Here is a 17294-nt window from a genome sequence, read left to right on the forward strand (position 1 = left end):
TATTCATGCTTTTAGAATCATGGGTCAAACCATGCAATGCTGAGATCCACACAAAGGTGAAATTACTGAGAGGATACCTTCTCTCCTTTCTCTCCTGCAACACCTATCCTCCCCTCCTCTCCCTACACATCATGCAGATGGAAACATCTTTAGCAGAACAGTACACACACATACTGTATGGACACACACACACACACACACACACACACACACACACACACACAAAAGCAAAGTAGAAGCATAGGACAAACAAAGGCTTTGATCTTTTTGTTTGAGAGCACAAATAGAAAAAATTGTGTGTTACAAATTAGAAAAAAAGTAGAGAGCACTGTAAAAAGAGTGTTTAATCTAACCATCAGGAACCCAATGGGTGGTCCTAGGAGCCTGAGCATGTTTCTCTCCTCTGTGTAAAGAGACGGGACTTGAAAATGAACATTCTGTTAATCCCACTAAAAAAGGTGGTAGCTCCATCTACTTTACTGAAATGTGGTTCTAATATTTGGCAATTGGTCTCAGGTGGTCCCTTACAAGAGCCCAAGGTTTATTTGGGGCTGACAGTACCAACTGATACAGTATATTCCATTGGAAGTCCTGTAGCACTGTCGGCTCCAAAAGACAATATTCACAGCAGCTAGTTAGACAGATAGGATACTCCCTGGTTTCTACTGGCTGTTTACTGGGTCTATAAAGAGTCAAGTGACATCACTAAGGCAAATGTTTAAACCTACTCTTCATGTCACTATAAAGTAAGCTGATACTAGTCCAAACATGCTGCACTACTTGTGCTTACTTTTCTGCATTGTTTTTACTTGCAATGAAGAGCAAAATGATTTTTACAATCAAATCAATTCAATAGAAGTGTAACTGAATACAAGTACATTATTGAGAATGAACAAATAATGTTTTTTCTAACAGATACAATTGCAGATACCACTAGGAGGTGCAATACTTTTTTTTTTTCCCGGAAAATTTCATAAGACATCTGGTTAAGACTTGATGTGTGCATTAGGACTAGAATCCAAGAAAATGCAACAAAAAAACCCTCAAATGTGTAGGAGGGTTTTTGTTTTCCTGTGAATGCAAAAGCATGGTCAGATAAGAAGCTTGCAAGGGAAATAAGGATCCCATTTGTAAATGCCTGGCAAGGGTGCTGAGGTATAAATTACTGTACTAATGTGCTTATTTTTCAGGAAAAAGAAGCAAAAAAAAAAAACAAAAAAACAAGGTTTAAAAATATTGTGGAGTAGTACAAATGAAAATAGCTGTGTGAGGGGGATTCATAAAACAGAACTTAAGCGACAAAGTAACTTTCAGACAGCCAGAACACACACAAAAAAACAACCTTTATGTAGTCAATGTCCACTTACAGAGACAGATATTTAGAATATTAAACAAATACAGGGAGAGAAGGCTGCATTGCATTACAGGTGCAAATTCAGTGCAACCCCTCAGATGACGTCTAGAATTTGAAAATTTGCCAAAAACAAAACCACAGTTGTCTTACCTTATGTCCTTGATCTCCTTTGGATCCCTAAGATAAGAAACACCAGAAGAACATTAGCCATGCACTACGACATAAATAGCTGTTTCTTTCTTATTTCTATCTGTTTTTTAATGTTGTTCTTCTTCCTTTTAAATGCAGTTGACTTGACCTCAGGTACGCAAGGTCTTTTGTGTCATGTAGAAGATGCAATAATTAATCTATCTTCATAACAATGCGCATTAAGGTGCACATCAGCTAATTTAAAGACTAGTGTCTTACATTAGCTACCTAGAGGCATGGTCCATGTCCAAACTAATAACTTACTCTCTGAATGGTTACATTCAACTTGGGTTAAAAAACATTTCTTAACAATGTGTTTTCCCTAAAATCTACTGTGCCCCATATAAAATGATTACTCATAACCTGGCTCAAGATCTTATTTGGATGGGTGCATGGGAAAATATCCATGTCTGTGAAAGACATCTAAAGTTTACAAGGCTCGATATTGAGGGAATGGAGTAGCAGGTTGATTCAGAGTTCAAAATTGAGGTTGCACAGTAGGATGCATTTGATCTATTCCACGGTAAAGTTCATTTATATTCAAATAATAAAACCGTTGGCAGTTTGAGCTAGGGTGAGCAGTCCTGATAAAAATGTCAATCATACACTTGTCAGAACTGACTTAACAAAGTGCTGAGCATGTGTACAGGAAAAGAGAATGTAAGAAAGAAAAACATATGAGCTAAAAAAGAAATTTAAATAGTGCTGATATGGATAAGTCACATGAAATTATGACATAATTTACTGCAAAGGCATTAGAAATATTGGAGCGTGGGAAAGTCCTTTAGGCTTTGGAAATAGAATGAAATCTATATGATGAAGTAAGAAGATAGAGGCTGGCTCACTGTTTTTATTTCTTTCTCTGTATGTATCTGTATATACAGTATGTGTTTTCTTAGGGTACTTTCACATATGTTAGTCCATTAATGGAGTCCCAATCAGTGTGAAATTGATACTTTTGGCTTGTTGGCTATATGGTTTGGTTTCCCACTGCACATACCTATAACCAAACCAAAACGCAAAAAAAATAAATGTTGGCTGAGGGGTATTCGGGACCAAAAACGCACTCATCACATGCTTTCAATCATCAGAATATGGCGATGGAACAAAGTAAACAAACTTTCATGCGTGCCTGTACAAATCAGAAGAATCACCTAACCATGGAGAACACGGAGCTGGCACAACAGAAAATAGTAGCTAGCTATTAGTAACTAGCTTAAAATGTTCTGTGTATTGTATCCAGCTTTAAATTGCTTTCATTTTAATTTTTATACTTTCCAGATTTTCAAAACACAGAGACTGCCTCAGATAGGTTCAGATCGAATATTTTGGCCAGTCCCAAAATGTGATTGCTGTTCTCACTAACTCATTTAAATTGGACAGAAGGAAGATGCACCGGGGTTATACATGTACCAAAAACTAAAGTACACTAAAGACTTTATTTACAATGGTGACTGACAGAATCCTGCACAAAGAAGTTAATACTGTATGGTGGAATGGTCTGTTCAGTAAGATAACCATGATGCTCAAAGATGATCATTCCTCACCTTTAGGCCTTCAGGTCCAGTTAACCCTGTCTCACCACGGTCACCCTGCACAGAGAAAAATTGTAGTCTTAGTAAAAGAATATCCTTACCTATAATCTAGTATTTATTTGGTAGGCATGACATTGAAAGTTTATCTATATTGTAAAACTCTTCAGATTAAATGGTTAACAAATGATTCAGACAATAATAACAATTTTCTGCTGCATGGCATGCAAAATTACAAATATGAATTTTCATCCTAAAAAATAAACAGTATTTTACTAATTTGTCATACAGTTTTATACAATGGGTCTCCATATTCATAAAAACATAAATTTAACAAATATTTGATTATAAATTAATATATGCCTTTGACTTAAGAGACCCACCTTTTGGCCTGGTACACCTGGCTCTCCCTATAATTAAAAGCAAAAGTCAGATACTTCAAAGCAGTCATGACAATCTATTGCCATTAATCACTTTGCTGGACTGAATACAAAACAGCATTAGATTGCATAGTAAATGCTCTTATTGAGAAGTTATTTTTGCTTGATTTAAAGAGTTTCAGCTGATTTTCTAATTATATGAAGTCTTTTCACTTATGATCAGGACAATTTCCTTTATAGCATCTTGGACATCCACAAAAGACATGTCTGGCTCTTGCTTATATAAACTAGTGTGTTGCTTTTATATGGAGCTTGGGTGTGCTATTTTATGGGCCCTGCATGTTTCAACTTACAACAGTTAAAATTCTCCAACCTAAACAATCCATGGCAATTAATGCATCAGGGGAAATGGAGAATTATCCAACAGCCATACAGACCAGTGAAATGCAGCATATCCCTTCTGTACTGGTAGCACAAGTCTGCAACCTCACTGTAAATGGCTGAACCTTGCCTGAACCTTAGAACTGTTTATAACACCTAGAAAAACGCTGTTGACACAGCTGGACTAAAACTCAAAAAGGTTAAAGCTAGGACTCTGCACAAGTAATACTGCACAAGTTACAATAGGTAATTAATCGCTAGGTTTGTAAGGTAATTATTAATCAACCTGAACAAGACACCTTCTTAAGCAGTGTACTGTGTGTGGTCTGTCGAATCAAAATATTAAAAGGTAAGAAGCCATTAGACCGTTATGTTTAGGGACTTCAGGGGTTCACCTGACTGTTTTGTCCTATAACTATAATGTTTTAGCATTAAATAATATATTTTTTATAAAGCTTACCTTCATTCCTGTCAACATCTGAAAATTGCACAAAAAATGCTAATTACTAAAATGGCAAAAAAAATTACTTAAAATCTTTATGCTGTAAAGAGGAGCTAGAAGAGAGACAGTGTTATGTATGCATTTACACACCCTTAGGTCTTTTCCCGGTTTTCCAGGTTCTCCAGGTTTTCCCTTCATCAAAAAACATATTTCCATATAAGAAATGATTGGTAAAAAAAGGTATGTATGCATACCTTTGTTATGTATACATTATTTACCATAAACCCAGAGATTACCTACAATCAAGGCCCTCAAGATGAAACCTAGCAACCAGATTAACATTAGTGATTCTTACCGGTGGCCCATTAGCACCAGTCAATCCTTGGCTACCAGGAGGCCCTGGGGGGCCAGGAGGGCCCGGTGGTCCCTGTGCTCCAGGTTCGCCCTGCTGTAAGACAAAACACTACAATCTTAGTTAAAGAAGCCAACAAATATTTTATGCACAGAACATTCAACATCAGCTTTAGGATCCCTTGTGTTTCAATTCCAGTCTATATTATAGATGCTTGAACTGAAAATTGTATTCACAGAGACTGAAATGAAAAGGAAGCAAATCCTTATGGCTGAGTTGAAAATGAAATTAAAGCATGTTGTGGTTTTCATCAAATGGAATGGGAGTAATTTAAGTGGTTATTCTACCGGTGGTTATCAAACTTCACTGAGAGAGAACCATGTTTGGAAAACAATCGCAGTCATTGAGTGTTGGCTGTACATTTATCGGAACCATGCCAATGTGGCTTAGGTTCAGCTAAAAAGCTTCAGCGTTCTGACCACTGACCAGGAAACCGCGCACTCATTCTGCTTTCACGGGACCCTGTCAAAATTAGGACCTGGAACTAAGGCATGTTCTCCTAAAACCTTCTTTGGTGTTAAAAAAATGACAGAAAGAGAATAAAATACAAACAAAATCAACAGGGGACATTGAAATAGGAAGTAAGTTAATGTATGATTGTATTATTAATAATGTTTTAAATACTCTGGCCACTTGAATTGAAAATTAAAGATGCAAAGTGTTCAAGTTATAAAAAGACAAATATTCTCTGTAAGTATTCTTTAAAAAAAATTATCCTTTATATTTCTTGCATTGCAATATTTGAGTAACTCTAGATAACACACCATAAAATTTAGAAGTCATCTTTTTTTATTAATATTTTGAATGGGCCTCGGTAGACATGATTTATTATTCTAGAAATCAATTCACTAAATGAATTCGCTTCATTACTCCTGTCCAGATGGGTCAGAAATCAGAACTCTAACCCTCTCCAAGTGGAGCTAGTTTCCACTATTTTCTTTAGTCAGTGGACCTCAACAGGGAGTATTGTCTCCAAACATGGTGCATTATCCTGGTACACTCACACACATACACCTGTAGGAACAATATAAGGGATGGATGCCAGCCGAGGTCGGTCTTTGCCAGGGCGAGGTGTACAAGTAAGCCATTACAGCATGAATGCAAAGAGAGGCTTTAAGAACAGGAAGCAGGGCTGGCATGCTCTTTTGGGCAGTCCTTACTTTCCTGGCAAATAAGCTTTTGATCCCATTCTTTTGTTACTTTTAGCCTGACATTATGAAAACTGCAGAATGGGCTTGAGTACTGAATTTTCTGTACTTTATAGGTTTATATAAATGTCACTCGGTTACAATATTTTCTTTAGAGAATATAATGGAAGCCGAGCTTGTGATAACATCATTTGTCTCAATTGGTAGCTTTAAACCCTCTTGACCACTGTGGTTTTTGACCTTTTATCACTGAAAGCACAGGAAAAAAAACTTTAATTTTTTAGTTTTCCAAGATAACTTCCTGCCAGTGTGCTAATAATTGCCCATTTACTTGTATAGAATTACCATGGAGATATCTAGGTGAGGACATAAAATTTATCATTTCTTGGAAAGCTTGCTTTGGCACTGGTTGAACATTCAAATGTAAATGCCTATGGCTTTGAGAAATAGCGTGTCAGTATTTAAGAATGCCAATAAATGCTAAATCACAACTACAAATGTCAAACTGAGAAACCATTGTAAAATCTCAGATAAGTTACTATCTTATTTGACTACAGTGGACATAGGTCAATAAAGGGATGGACCAGTTCTGTTGCTGTTCTCACATTTCCAGTACTTAAAGTGAAGGCTTGTAAACACAGTTGTCCATGGAGGGTTTAGTAATGTGATTAGGTGTGAGTTCAGCTGGCAGTTGGTCGACGGTAGCTGGCATCCTCGGCAAGTGGTAAGGAGGATGGCAGAGAGAGATGTACCTTGAGGCGCTTTAGAATTAGAGGGCTTATTGAGGGCATGTTGCGCACGGTGATGGGCAACATCTGCTCAGGTCACAAAGCACAGGTGGGCCGCAGTGCAAAAAGTCACGAGGGCAACAAGTTGACCAGCAGGCCAAAGGAAGGAAACGGTGTCAGCGAGATGCAGAGGGGAAAAGGAAAAGAAACAGAGAAATAAATGCAAAAGAGTAAATAACAGGGAAACAGCAAGGCAGGGAGAAATAAAAGAAAGAGATCAAGGTGGAAAGGAGAGAAAGAGTGAAAAAGGCATGAGAACTGACAAACAGAACCCAGTAATCAGTTACAGTGGTGAGATAACTGTTTTAAACAGGAAGCCAAATTGTATGCAGCATCCAAGCCCAAAGGTCAAAAAACTGAACAGGGCTGATGAGGAGGTATTTTATTTTAACAGGATTCAGATATCTCAATCCACTGTCATTTGGTTCCTGTGTCCTGCATCAGTGCTGTGCAGACTTCAGTCTTGCCACAAAGAGAGTTTAGCAACAGACTTACTGCGGCCTGTCCTCCAGCACATGGGTGGACAATACGCCGTTTCTGTTGAGATCACCAGCATTATAAAGTACAGATTGAAAAGTTGCTAACCAAATTCCCACTGATCTATACTAGTAACTAAACCCCTCAAATTCCCAAAACAGCAGATACTGACTCATATTTTACACTTTTGTAACTTACCCGAATGAGCTGGAACTTAAAACATACAGAAGCAGTGCAAAACTTGTCTTTGTTTTGCAATGTTTCTTTGCATTTAGTGTCCCAACAGTCAGATAATTCCATTTTAAAAATAATAAAAATGCATTTAAGGACTCGTGAAATAGTGATAAAAACAAAAAAAAAGGGGTGCAGTCACTATGCATAAAGAAAACTTATTAATTATTGCATATAATTTGGTGACAGGCTCTTGTCTCTCCCCCCCTGGCTTAGTCAGAGGACAGGCCTTATCTGTTCTCTCTTTGCAGCATGGCTTAAACACACACACTGGGGGTAAGGGGGGACCCCACAAACCTTTAACATCAGAGCCTGACTGGAGCGTAATGCTGCCAGAGTTTTCACTGGACGTCCCTGCTTAAAGTGTCCCACCACACACACACACACACACACACACGCACGCACGCACACACAACCATATGCGCACGTGAATGCACATACCAAAACGCAAAACACACAAGCACTAAGTGATTCCCATCTCTGTTTCATGAAGTAGTTCTTCCTGTCTTGAAACCTGTGACCTCTTGGCTCCGCTTAACATAACTGTAAGCACCCGCCAGCACAGACCTCCCACTTAGAGACTTGTCGTTCATGCACTTAACATGATCCTTTAGATAGTCTGCTGTCTAAAGCCATTTTACCCGAAGCCATTTCATTGTTAACTAGAGTTTTTAATAGAATTAAAAAAAATTTTTTTACCTTGTAGTCAATTTACTTTAAAACATTTTGATATGACTCCAGTTGAGTCTTAGTTTAATTCACTATAACATACTGCTAAACCTCAACCAATTTCTATAATAAACTGGATTCTACAACAATTAGCTAGGAAATGACTGAACAACTTGTAAGCTAATCCCAGAACACAAAATCTTTTTCTTGGCACTAATTATCAGAAATCCTTATCAGATCTTTTTCAGTAAGCCGCTTGTACAGTCGTCTTGCTTTCAGCGGAACGCTATTACCCCAGAGAAAAGCACCGAGGGTCTCTAGCTCCACATGTTACATGTGCTATCCATCACGAACTTTACCAATTTATCAAACCAGTGTTCTTTGCTTTCATTTTATTTTTTTTACAGAAAGGTAATTACATCACTCTGTTTTATCTTTTTTGGGGTTAAAAAAAAGACAAATTACTGAGGCAAAGCAAAATAACATACAAAATGCTGGTGCATTATTATTATTATTATTATTATTATTATTATTATTATTAAAAGTTCAAAGTATTCTTTAAATATAAAGCACAGCGCAGTATAAGACAAACTTTCACTCACCCGATGTGTATAATCACCACACACACCCTAAAAAACACACAAGGACAAGACTTGTGAGGAACTAAAAAATGTATAAATTAAGTGATAACGCATAGGCTATATTTAAAAATGTATCCAAACCTTTTCCCCTTTTGGACCTGGTTCACCCTAATAAAACCAATAATAATGTAAATAAATGTTCAAGAAGTATAATACTGTGAACTAGCATAGAGTACAATAGTATAATAGAATAAAAAAGATAATAAATACTTACAGGAAGTCCTTTGGGACCAGGTGGGCCCTAGTAGCATTAAGACATTAATAATTAATCACATTTTTAAAATGGAGTTTCTTAATTTAACATTAATACATTTATTATTAATCACATTTTCTAAAGGAAGGTTCTTAATTTAACATTAATACATTAATAATCAAAATCTTTAAAGGAAATTTGTTAATACATTTTACACGTCTCCTCTCTGACATGAATATATCATATTAATCCTGTGCAAATACACAGATTAGCTAAACATAAAGTTCTTCCAACAAAAATTAATACAATGTTCACTCTCACACCACCGCAAATATGTTTCATACTGTATAAATAACTGCAGCAAAAAAACCTTTAAAAAAATCTTATTTTGGTAAAGAGGGAAAAGCAGCGGAAATGGGCTCATAGTTAAAACATGTTTTTCAGCTCTTCAGCCTCAGTTATTTGATGAACTAGTCCAGGCCTGGAGTGGACAGCCATGAAATTTGTTTTGGCTAGTGGGAGCGAGCTTCTGTGGGCCGCCAGCACCCGAGAGGTGGTGCACGCTCGCATAAGGGAGCACCAATCAGCGCTGCAAAAGAGGTTGAATAAGACAAATATCCCCTGCTGATGAAAATCTGAAATACACTTTAAGACCCAAACGCTGGACAAGAATAAAGCTTCATTCAAATACATAACATACTAAAGTAATAGCATAGACACTGGAGCATCTGCTATTATTAGAAAAACAACCAAATTATCAGAATGCTAAAACAAGAGGGAGAATCTGAATCCCAAATAAAGGTGGGTTTGTAGCCTCAGAAGGTTGTGTGTATTTTTAAAGGGTCATTGTGCTTCAGTCACAAGCCCTGTGAGGGCGATCCAACAGCCAAGCTGACCCCATAAAGGTGTCAACATGATGCAGGGAGACTTAATACTTATAACTTGGCGTTATTCATGATACCTTGTAGGTATGCCCCACTTTTACAGTAGTTCATGGCTTTCTTTTTTTTATCACCTATAAAAAAATATATATACACACACACACACACACACACACATATATATATATATATATATAATATTTAGGTGAAACTAACTAGACTTCAGTGTATTGTTCACTTAACGATGGGTAATGTTTTCCTTTGTTAGAAACAACAGTATCATGAATCTATCAAGTTACATTGCCAATAAATCAACTTAAACTGTTTTCTTAGTACAGGGGGGTTACACTTCAGGATTGAGAGGCCGTTGCAGAGTTTACCATTCTGCCTCATTTAACACAACTGATTCAACTCATCAGCTAATTACCAAGACTTTCCTGAGATCAATTTGTTGTCCCTAAAAAGGAAATCAGTAATCTCTGTGTGTAACCCTGCTATCCTTGAGGCGTCATGTGGCCAGGTTCAACAAGCTACATAAATATCAGTTTTCTAAGCTATCTTCAGAAAAAAATGACTTCATTTTATGAATTCTCTTTATGATAATTGCTTTCCTGTGTGATGTAAGTGAGCTTCTTGGTGGATTAGATCTACACAATTTCATGACTGGAGCACGAGAAGTACTACTGCAGTAGCAGGATGCTTACCATGTCCCCTTTCTGACCATTTTGTCCCTGTGAACAAAAAACAAAACACATAATTTAACACTTTATTTAAGTTTTCGTCTGTTTTTTTCTCGTTGCAGATAGCCAGTTATTTTATTTTACCCCACTCCCTTAGTTATTCATTATCTATACCGCTTTATCCTGAAATGGCCTGGAGCCTATCCCAGGAGACTTAGGGCACAAGGCAGGGTACACCCTGGACTGGGTGCCAATCCATCATAGGGCATACACACACACACACACACATGCTCATTTATATACTACAGGTAATTTGGAAACACCAATTAACCTAATATCTGCATGTCTTTGACCTGTTGGAGGAAACTGGAGTACCCAGAGGAAACCCACCAAGCACAGGGAGAACATGCACTTCACGCACACAGACCCAAGGCGGGAATAGAACCCTCGACCCTGGAGGTGCAAGGCGACAGTGCTAACCACTAAACCACTTTATTTTAAATAAGTCCCGCTTATTTTATTTTATGTAATAGCTAATTTATTTAGAAAGTCACTAAAGATCATTTTTAGTACAGTTAACCTAGGCATAAATGTAACTAATGTTATCAACGTGCTTTAAATAAATTGAAGTAAGCATTTCAGATTCTGAAGACTTAAAAGCATCTAATGAACATTTGTAAGGAGACTTACAGGTGTGCCATCCAAGCCAATCGGACCCTAAAAAAAAGAACATACAAAGGAGAGACTTTAACACAAAAACCCTGAGAAAGAAAGACTTCCATGGCTGTGTAGATCGCTAATCTAGTGTGAGGATGTTTATGGGAGAAAAAGATTTCCTCAAAAGGTCAGACCAAAGGCACAAGTCAAATATTAAAACCCACATACTAGAAGAACAAATTGGAACAGTAAAGCTACTGTATTCACATGGACCCAATGTGTGCCCAGTAGATCACGACTTAGTACATGCATGGTAATAAACACCGAAAAGGAATTGGTCTACAGGACCACAGCAGATAAAATAAATATATCATTTATTTATTCTTTTTAAAAATTACATTTTCCATGCTGGTTGTATGTCAGACAATAGTTTGAGTTAAATAAGCAAATTTAAAGCTTGAAATGAGCAACTATGACCAAAAATAGGTTTATATAGTGTCATATTTGGTTTGTTTTTATATTATAATAGGAAATTGTGAATAAATGTGACTACTGTATATTGTAGATATTTTCCATTCCTTAGCTAGTATTATCATTAACCGGTCACTAAGAAAAATTAGTTTTAGTTATCGCTGCTTATTTCAAGCTTTTAACTTGCTTATTCCAATGGCAGATCATTTTCATTCATTATAACAATAAATCTTTTAAATGAAGAAAATACAATACCAGGGGCAAAAATATATCATTGGACCCCTTTTAGCACTAAATATGGCACATGTTACCTCTGTCACTGGTTCAATGACCTTATGCAATGTTTCCATCCGGACTTACATTTTTCACTGTGACCTTGACCTCGATGACAGGAGTGTCGAACCACTCTTCTCCTGCACATCCCAAGGACCTTAAATAGTGGCCAATTCATGTGTGAAAATGATTCCACATGCTCCCAGAACCACTCTTTCACAATTTAAGCGTAAAGAGCCTTGCCATTGTGGCCCTGGAATATGTCTTGTGCCATCAGGGAAGAAAAACTCCATTGACGGGATAACTTGGTCATTCAGGACACTCAGGTGGGCAGCTGACTTCATTTTATTATCACATAATGTTGCTAAGTCTAGACTTGTCCAAATTAAATAATCTGTCCTGTGCATGATGAATGTCTTTTTGGCCTTTTGAAAGTTTTTTTCTTCTTCTGTTTTCTTTATGTTTTCCGTTTTGTTTCATGAACTTCCTTTCTTATCCTGACGTGCCCCAACATGACCTTTTAACATTGCTCCAAAGTTATTGCTTTTAGCTTCCCAGCAAAGTAAAGCCTTCTGTTTCCCAATTAGTCTCACTAACATGTGGTTTTCTTATTACCACACAGCTGTTTAGTCCCAATCCTGTGACTTCTTGTCTCATTGTGTGTGTGTGGAAATGCTCTTACCCTTACTATTAAAAAAAGCTGTGATCTGACACTTATTTGCTGACTCCTTTTTTATGTAGTGTACAATAATTTAACACTTCTAAAGCACATTAACCTCTTTGCCAGAACCAGGGGATACATCTTCCTACATGGTTGTTTAAGGAATAAAAAGTTTTAAAGAAGGTCTGTGAATGATGATCCCGGGCCGAGGTGGCCCAGAGCCCACTGCAGTCGTTCCCATCAACATTCAGTGAGAGGAACAGCTGATCCTTTAATATCGACAAATAATTTGTCACCAAAATGCAAAAGAGACGCATCTGTCTGTGGGAACTGAACACACAATCATTCACAAACACCACTTGCACGTTACATAAACTTAGCTGGGAATTATTGCCACATGCCACATGCAGTGCAGTTCTGAACACAATTTCCACATGTTTCGATCCTTAAACATGGGAGGCCAGCATTTCAGATGTGAAGCAGGCTCTGCCGTACTGAAAAACTTTAACATTCAAGCACTGGGTAAGTGCATTAGTGTATCAGGGTATTATATAGAGAAATACTTTCATAGCTGTGCTCTGCAGTCCCCGTTTGACTTAAACACACCTCATGCAAGATTAAACTGTATGTGGTTGTTCACTAAAATATTATTATGGCCTATTTTGCTCTTTTTTATAATGTAAAACATGGATGGTTACACACCACCTACTCTCCCTGGACATAAGTGCGCTTCATATTGCTTTAATAGACATTCTGCCAGCAAATTGCTGACTAAAATCTTTACTATGTGCAAAAATATTGATGATCTTCTTCTTCTACTATTACTATTGTTTTTTTTTCCTTAACTTCTTATCAATATATATATATTTTTTTTTACTTATTTCTACTTTTATTACTACTATTATATACACAATTTTGGTTATTACTGTAAGGTCATGCAAGTGACATACCGGAAAGCCAGGAAATCCTCTAGTGCCCGGCTGACCCTGAATGGAGACACACAAAGAGAAAGGCAACAGCGGAATTATTACATGCACATATTATTACTGCAATATATATACACAAAATAACAAAAATTCTTTTTTGAGGAGTGTACTGATTTATCACAGACACACACACACACACACACACACACACACACTAATAAGTGATGTGAGCTCAGGTCAGTGTTAAAAAAACACTCCCTGTTGCCTGTGGGGAGCCTTTTGTGTGGGATGCGGAAACAAAACGCACGGTCAAAAACTAAAGTAGGTTGTGAAATCCTGCATTAGATGCATTAGATAAACAAAACAATACAAATCCAATAAGTGAAAACCAACATGGAAGTTACCAAATTGAATAAGTACGTGTCACTTATCATTAGTACTACATTTCCCTGGACACAATATCAAGGTTGCTCTGCTGGTAAAATCTTTTAGTGCCCTTAAGACAGGAAGAAGTCATTAAATATCCTCAGAAAAAAAGAGGTAATAGGTGGTGAATGAAAACTAGAAGAAATTACAAGGAAGAAGTGAGTGCAAGTAATGAAAGAGATTACGTATATGTCTGGCTCCTAGGTAGTTACTGGGAAAACAGATCTTGCATAGAGTCTCTCGCAATAGTGATCAACTCTACAGTTGAAAAAAGGGGGAATAATAGTCTGGGATTAAAAATAAAATACACCCATTGTTGGGACCATGTGCTTTTCTGTGCTACCTGCCTACTGCACACTATATTTAGTTCTGTATTTCTGTTGTATTGTTATTATGAAATACATCAGCATCTTATTACAAAAAAGTGCAATTTAATGGTAATGCAATGGTAGTAACATAAGGACTTTATAAGACCTTGTCCATGTGGGCCCCGATAAGTGCTCATTCTCTTCTCTAATCTCTTCATTTATGTGTGAGAAAGGGATTGTAACAGTGCACTCAGTCAGGTCCACCTGGCTGATTTATCATTTCCGTTGGCCTCTCCACACCTCTCTTTCAAATCAACCCCAGTGACCCACTCAGCACAAAGCCCACTCTCTCTGCTCGCGTGCTGGGAGAGGTCCCTTCCTAAGGCAATCCTGCTTTGACATTTCCCTCTGCCACGACCCTGTCTCTCACAGCCTGCTGTCTCCTACTAGTGCCTTATGACTAGTGTAAGGACTTGGGTACGGAGAGGCATGTAATCAGCAAGCTCAAAACCAGATGTCTGGTCTTGCCTAAGCAGTCTGCTGGCCCTGCCGTAAGGTATCTCGGGTCTGTCAACCAGGAGTGCTGGGGGATGGATTGGAAAACCGCAGGACGAAGAATGGCCAGAGCATTTCACAGGATAATCAAAAGGAAAAATTGTACTTCTGAGGGCGAAACTTTACCCTTTTGTCTTCTGCTTGGAATGTGGACTGCAGATAGGGTGCGAGTGCTGAGTTTGGGGTAAGCCCCATTACATCTGGAGCATAAAATACTCATTTGTAGATGCAATACAATAGTAGGCAATCTAGGAGTCTAGTGTCTGGATCATTATCTTGTAAATTAGGATGTTTTCGTTTCTCTCACTAATGAAGATGGGGTTCCAAATGACCATCATTATAGGCAACTTAAGGCCCTTCGGTGTTTAAATGAAGCTTAAGTATTTCCATACAACCTGCTATGGGGATTCTGTTTAATTCATCTCCATTAGAAACGGTACACTGCAGAAGAGAAATGAGCACTTTAAATTCTTTCCTTCCTATAATACTGCTGGTATAATAAGTGTTGGTTTGTCAAGTTAAACCAACTAGTGGGACATGGCACAAAAAGGGAGCTGTAAATTTATGAAGAATTTTATTCGGAAGTAATGTGAGGTTTTATTGGTGCCAGTGACGACACTTACAGGAGGTCCTCGTGGGCCAATGATAGATAGACCTGGCTCTCCTGGAGCTCCCTAAGAACAGACAGAGAGATAGAGATGATCAGAAGAAGTAACAAAGAAAAAAGAAAGAAAGAGAATAGTACTATAGTACTATAGTGTCTTAGCTACGCTCAGCATGAAATGCCAAACGAAGTATACCAGAAACAGCCCATTAAACAATCTTTGGCGTCTGGGGAAAATTCCCTGTCACTAGCCTGTATATAGTCTCAAGACATTCTGAACTGAGTGGCTAGGAAACATGCATGTGTCAGTGTGTCTTGCTTGATTTTGGGTTTTAAACATACACTTTAAGTGTTGATAGCTGGGAAGGTCAGACTACACTGTAGAATAAACAGAGCAAGGCCCTGTGGGCTGGTTTTCTGGCATAAATAAGGCATTTTGCACAGTCCTTAATGGTGTACCCAGCCTCGAAGCACAATCCCACAAAATGTTGTGGCCAGAGTAAAATGTTATCCTGTTTCTAGCACTTTCGCTAATTAGCCCTTTCCAACAAAACCCTATCACGGATACACCTTTGATGACCCAGTCATCTGTGCAGTAACGGGTCATTTAAAGGCTTTTGACAAATTCTTTTGTGTATTTTTGTGCATTTGTAAGCTTTGTTGGCTATTATTGAGGGAAAGTGATGAGGTCTATCAGTAGCGAAATCAGGCCAGACAAAAAGAAAAAGACTCCCAAGCATTTTTGTTGAAGCTGTGATCCAAGAGAACCTTATAGAGATCTGTCCAACAGGCCAACGGAAGAGCTTGAAAAGTTGTTAGTAACTCGGCTGTAAATCCATACATAATCAGTCAAAGCAGAGGAGTGAAATCTAGCCATAAAACTGACAAATAAATTAAACTGCACTTTTCAGGACAACACTAATGACCAAAATGGACTTACTCGATTTCAAATCCTTAAAGAGAGCCTTCTAAGTAAAATGAAATATACTGGCTGAGGATTTTTAAAACAGTGAAGCAATTACTTATAGCTATTGCTGCTTCTCATTTTTTAATGCGTTCCTGAACATTACACAAGTAACCAGAAAAAAAAAAGAAAAAAAAAAAGAAAAAAAAACCTGGAGAGTTTAAAGGTACAGTTACATACTCCAGACAATATGAACATCTTAAGCTGCTATTTTAGATATGCAGAAAAGATCTATACATCAACCAGGATCTTCTGCTCAATCAGGACTCTGCATCAGGAAGCCCTAATTTAATCAAACTTGTAAAAATTATTTTAAATCTGAAAAAGATTTGGAGGAACACAGCAAATTTCACAAATAGTTTGGATGTACTTCTCCAAACCTGGACATTTTAAATGACTACATGTTCTGGGGGTTTATTTCCAGAGACTGGCCATGCTTTGATGTTCTCGACCCAGAGCCCTGAGACAGCACGCATTCCTGCCCACACCTGCACCATCTACTCTTTGCCCTTTTGTTTAAATTTTATTTGGTTTAAGGGCTGTTAAGAATTGGGATTAATCTATAGTAAAATGTAGCCATTCTGGGGTCCAATGAGACCTGCACCATAGAAAGGTTCACATACTGTACAGTACCAGTCAAAGCTTTGAACAGCTTTGAACACACCAAACTTTAATTAAATGTTTTTTGTTTAGTGACTTATTTTCCACATTCTAGAACAAAACTGGAGATTTCCAAACAATTAATGAACAAATATAAAATAAAGTAATTAAGTAAGAACAACAACAAAATTCAGTTTTATTTTAGGACATGAAGGTCAGCTGATCTGGAACAGTTCTTGCAAGGACAGTACTATCAGGTGCATTTGCAATCCTATCAAGCAAAATGATAAAACTGGCTCTCATTAAGACCGTCCCAGGAAAGAAAGACCTCTGCTGCAGAGGAGAAGTTCATTTAGAGTTACCAGCCTCAAAAATCACCAAATAACTGCACCTCATAAAAGAGCCTTTACAAAGAACAAGTAGCAGACACATCTTAAAGTCAACGATTTAA

At 37.6% G+C, this 17294-nt stretch overlaps 1 protein-coding gene across 1 annotated transcript in view; it reads right to left on the reverse strand.

The window, feature by feature from the left end:
• The window catches only part of col13a1 (collagen, type XIII, alpha 1), an 81028-nt gene that overhangs the window by 20273 nt on the left and 43461 nt on the right, over window positions 1-17294 (reverse strand). The window contains exons 7-21 of the mRNA XM_053502569.1: window positions 15299-15349; window positions 13411-13446; window positions 11089-11115; window positions 10423-10449; window positions 8859-8885; window positions 8726-8752; window positions 8606-8632; window positions 6591-6653; window positions 4634-4726; window positions 4429-4470; window positions 4297-4314; window positions 3459-3485; window positions 3091-3135; window positions 1505-1531; window positions 78-122 (exon numbers count right to left, since the gene is read on the reverse strand). Of these exons, the coding sequence (XP_053358544.1) occupies window positions 78-122; window positions 1505-1531; window positions 3091-3135; window positions 3459-3485; window positions 4297-4314; window positions 4429-4470; window positions 4634-4726; window positions 6591-6653; window positions 8606-8632; window positions 8726-8752; window positions 8859-8885; window positions 10423-10449; window positions 11089-11115; window positions 13411-13446; window positions 15299-15349 (582 nt within the window). The remainder of the gene's footprint in view (window positions 1-77; window positions 123-1504; window positions 1532-3090; window positions 3136-3458; window positions 3486-4296; window positions 4315-4428; window positions 4471-4633; window positions 4727-6590; window positions 6654-8605; window positions 8633-8725; window positions 8753-8858; window positions 8886-10422; window positions 10450-11088; window positions 11116-13410; window positions 13447-15298; window positions 15350-17294) is intronic.

The sequence above is a fragment of the Clarias gariepinus genome, chromosome 8 (assembly GCF_024256425.1).
Source record: "Clarias gariepinus isolate MV-2021 ecotype Netherlands chromosome 8, CGAR_prim_01v2, whole genome shotgun sequence".
In the NCBI taxonomy this organism is placed as follows: Eukaryota; Metazoa; Chordata; class Actinopteri; order Siluriformes; family Clariidae; genus Clarias; species Clarias gariepinus.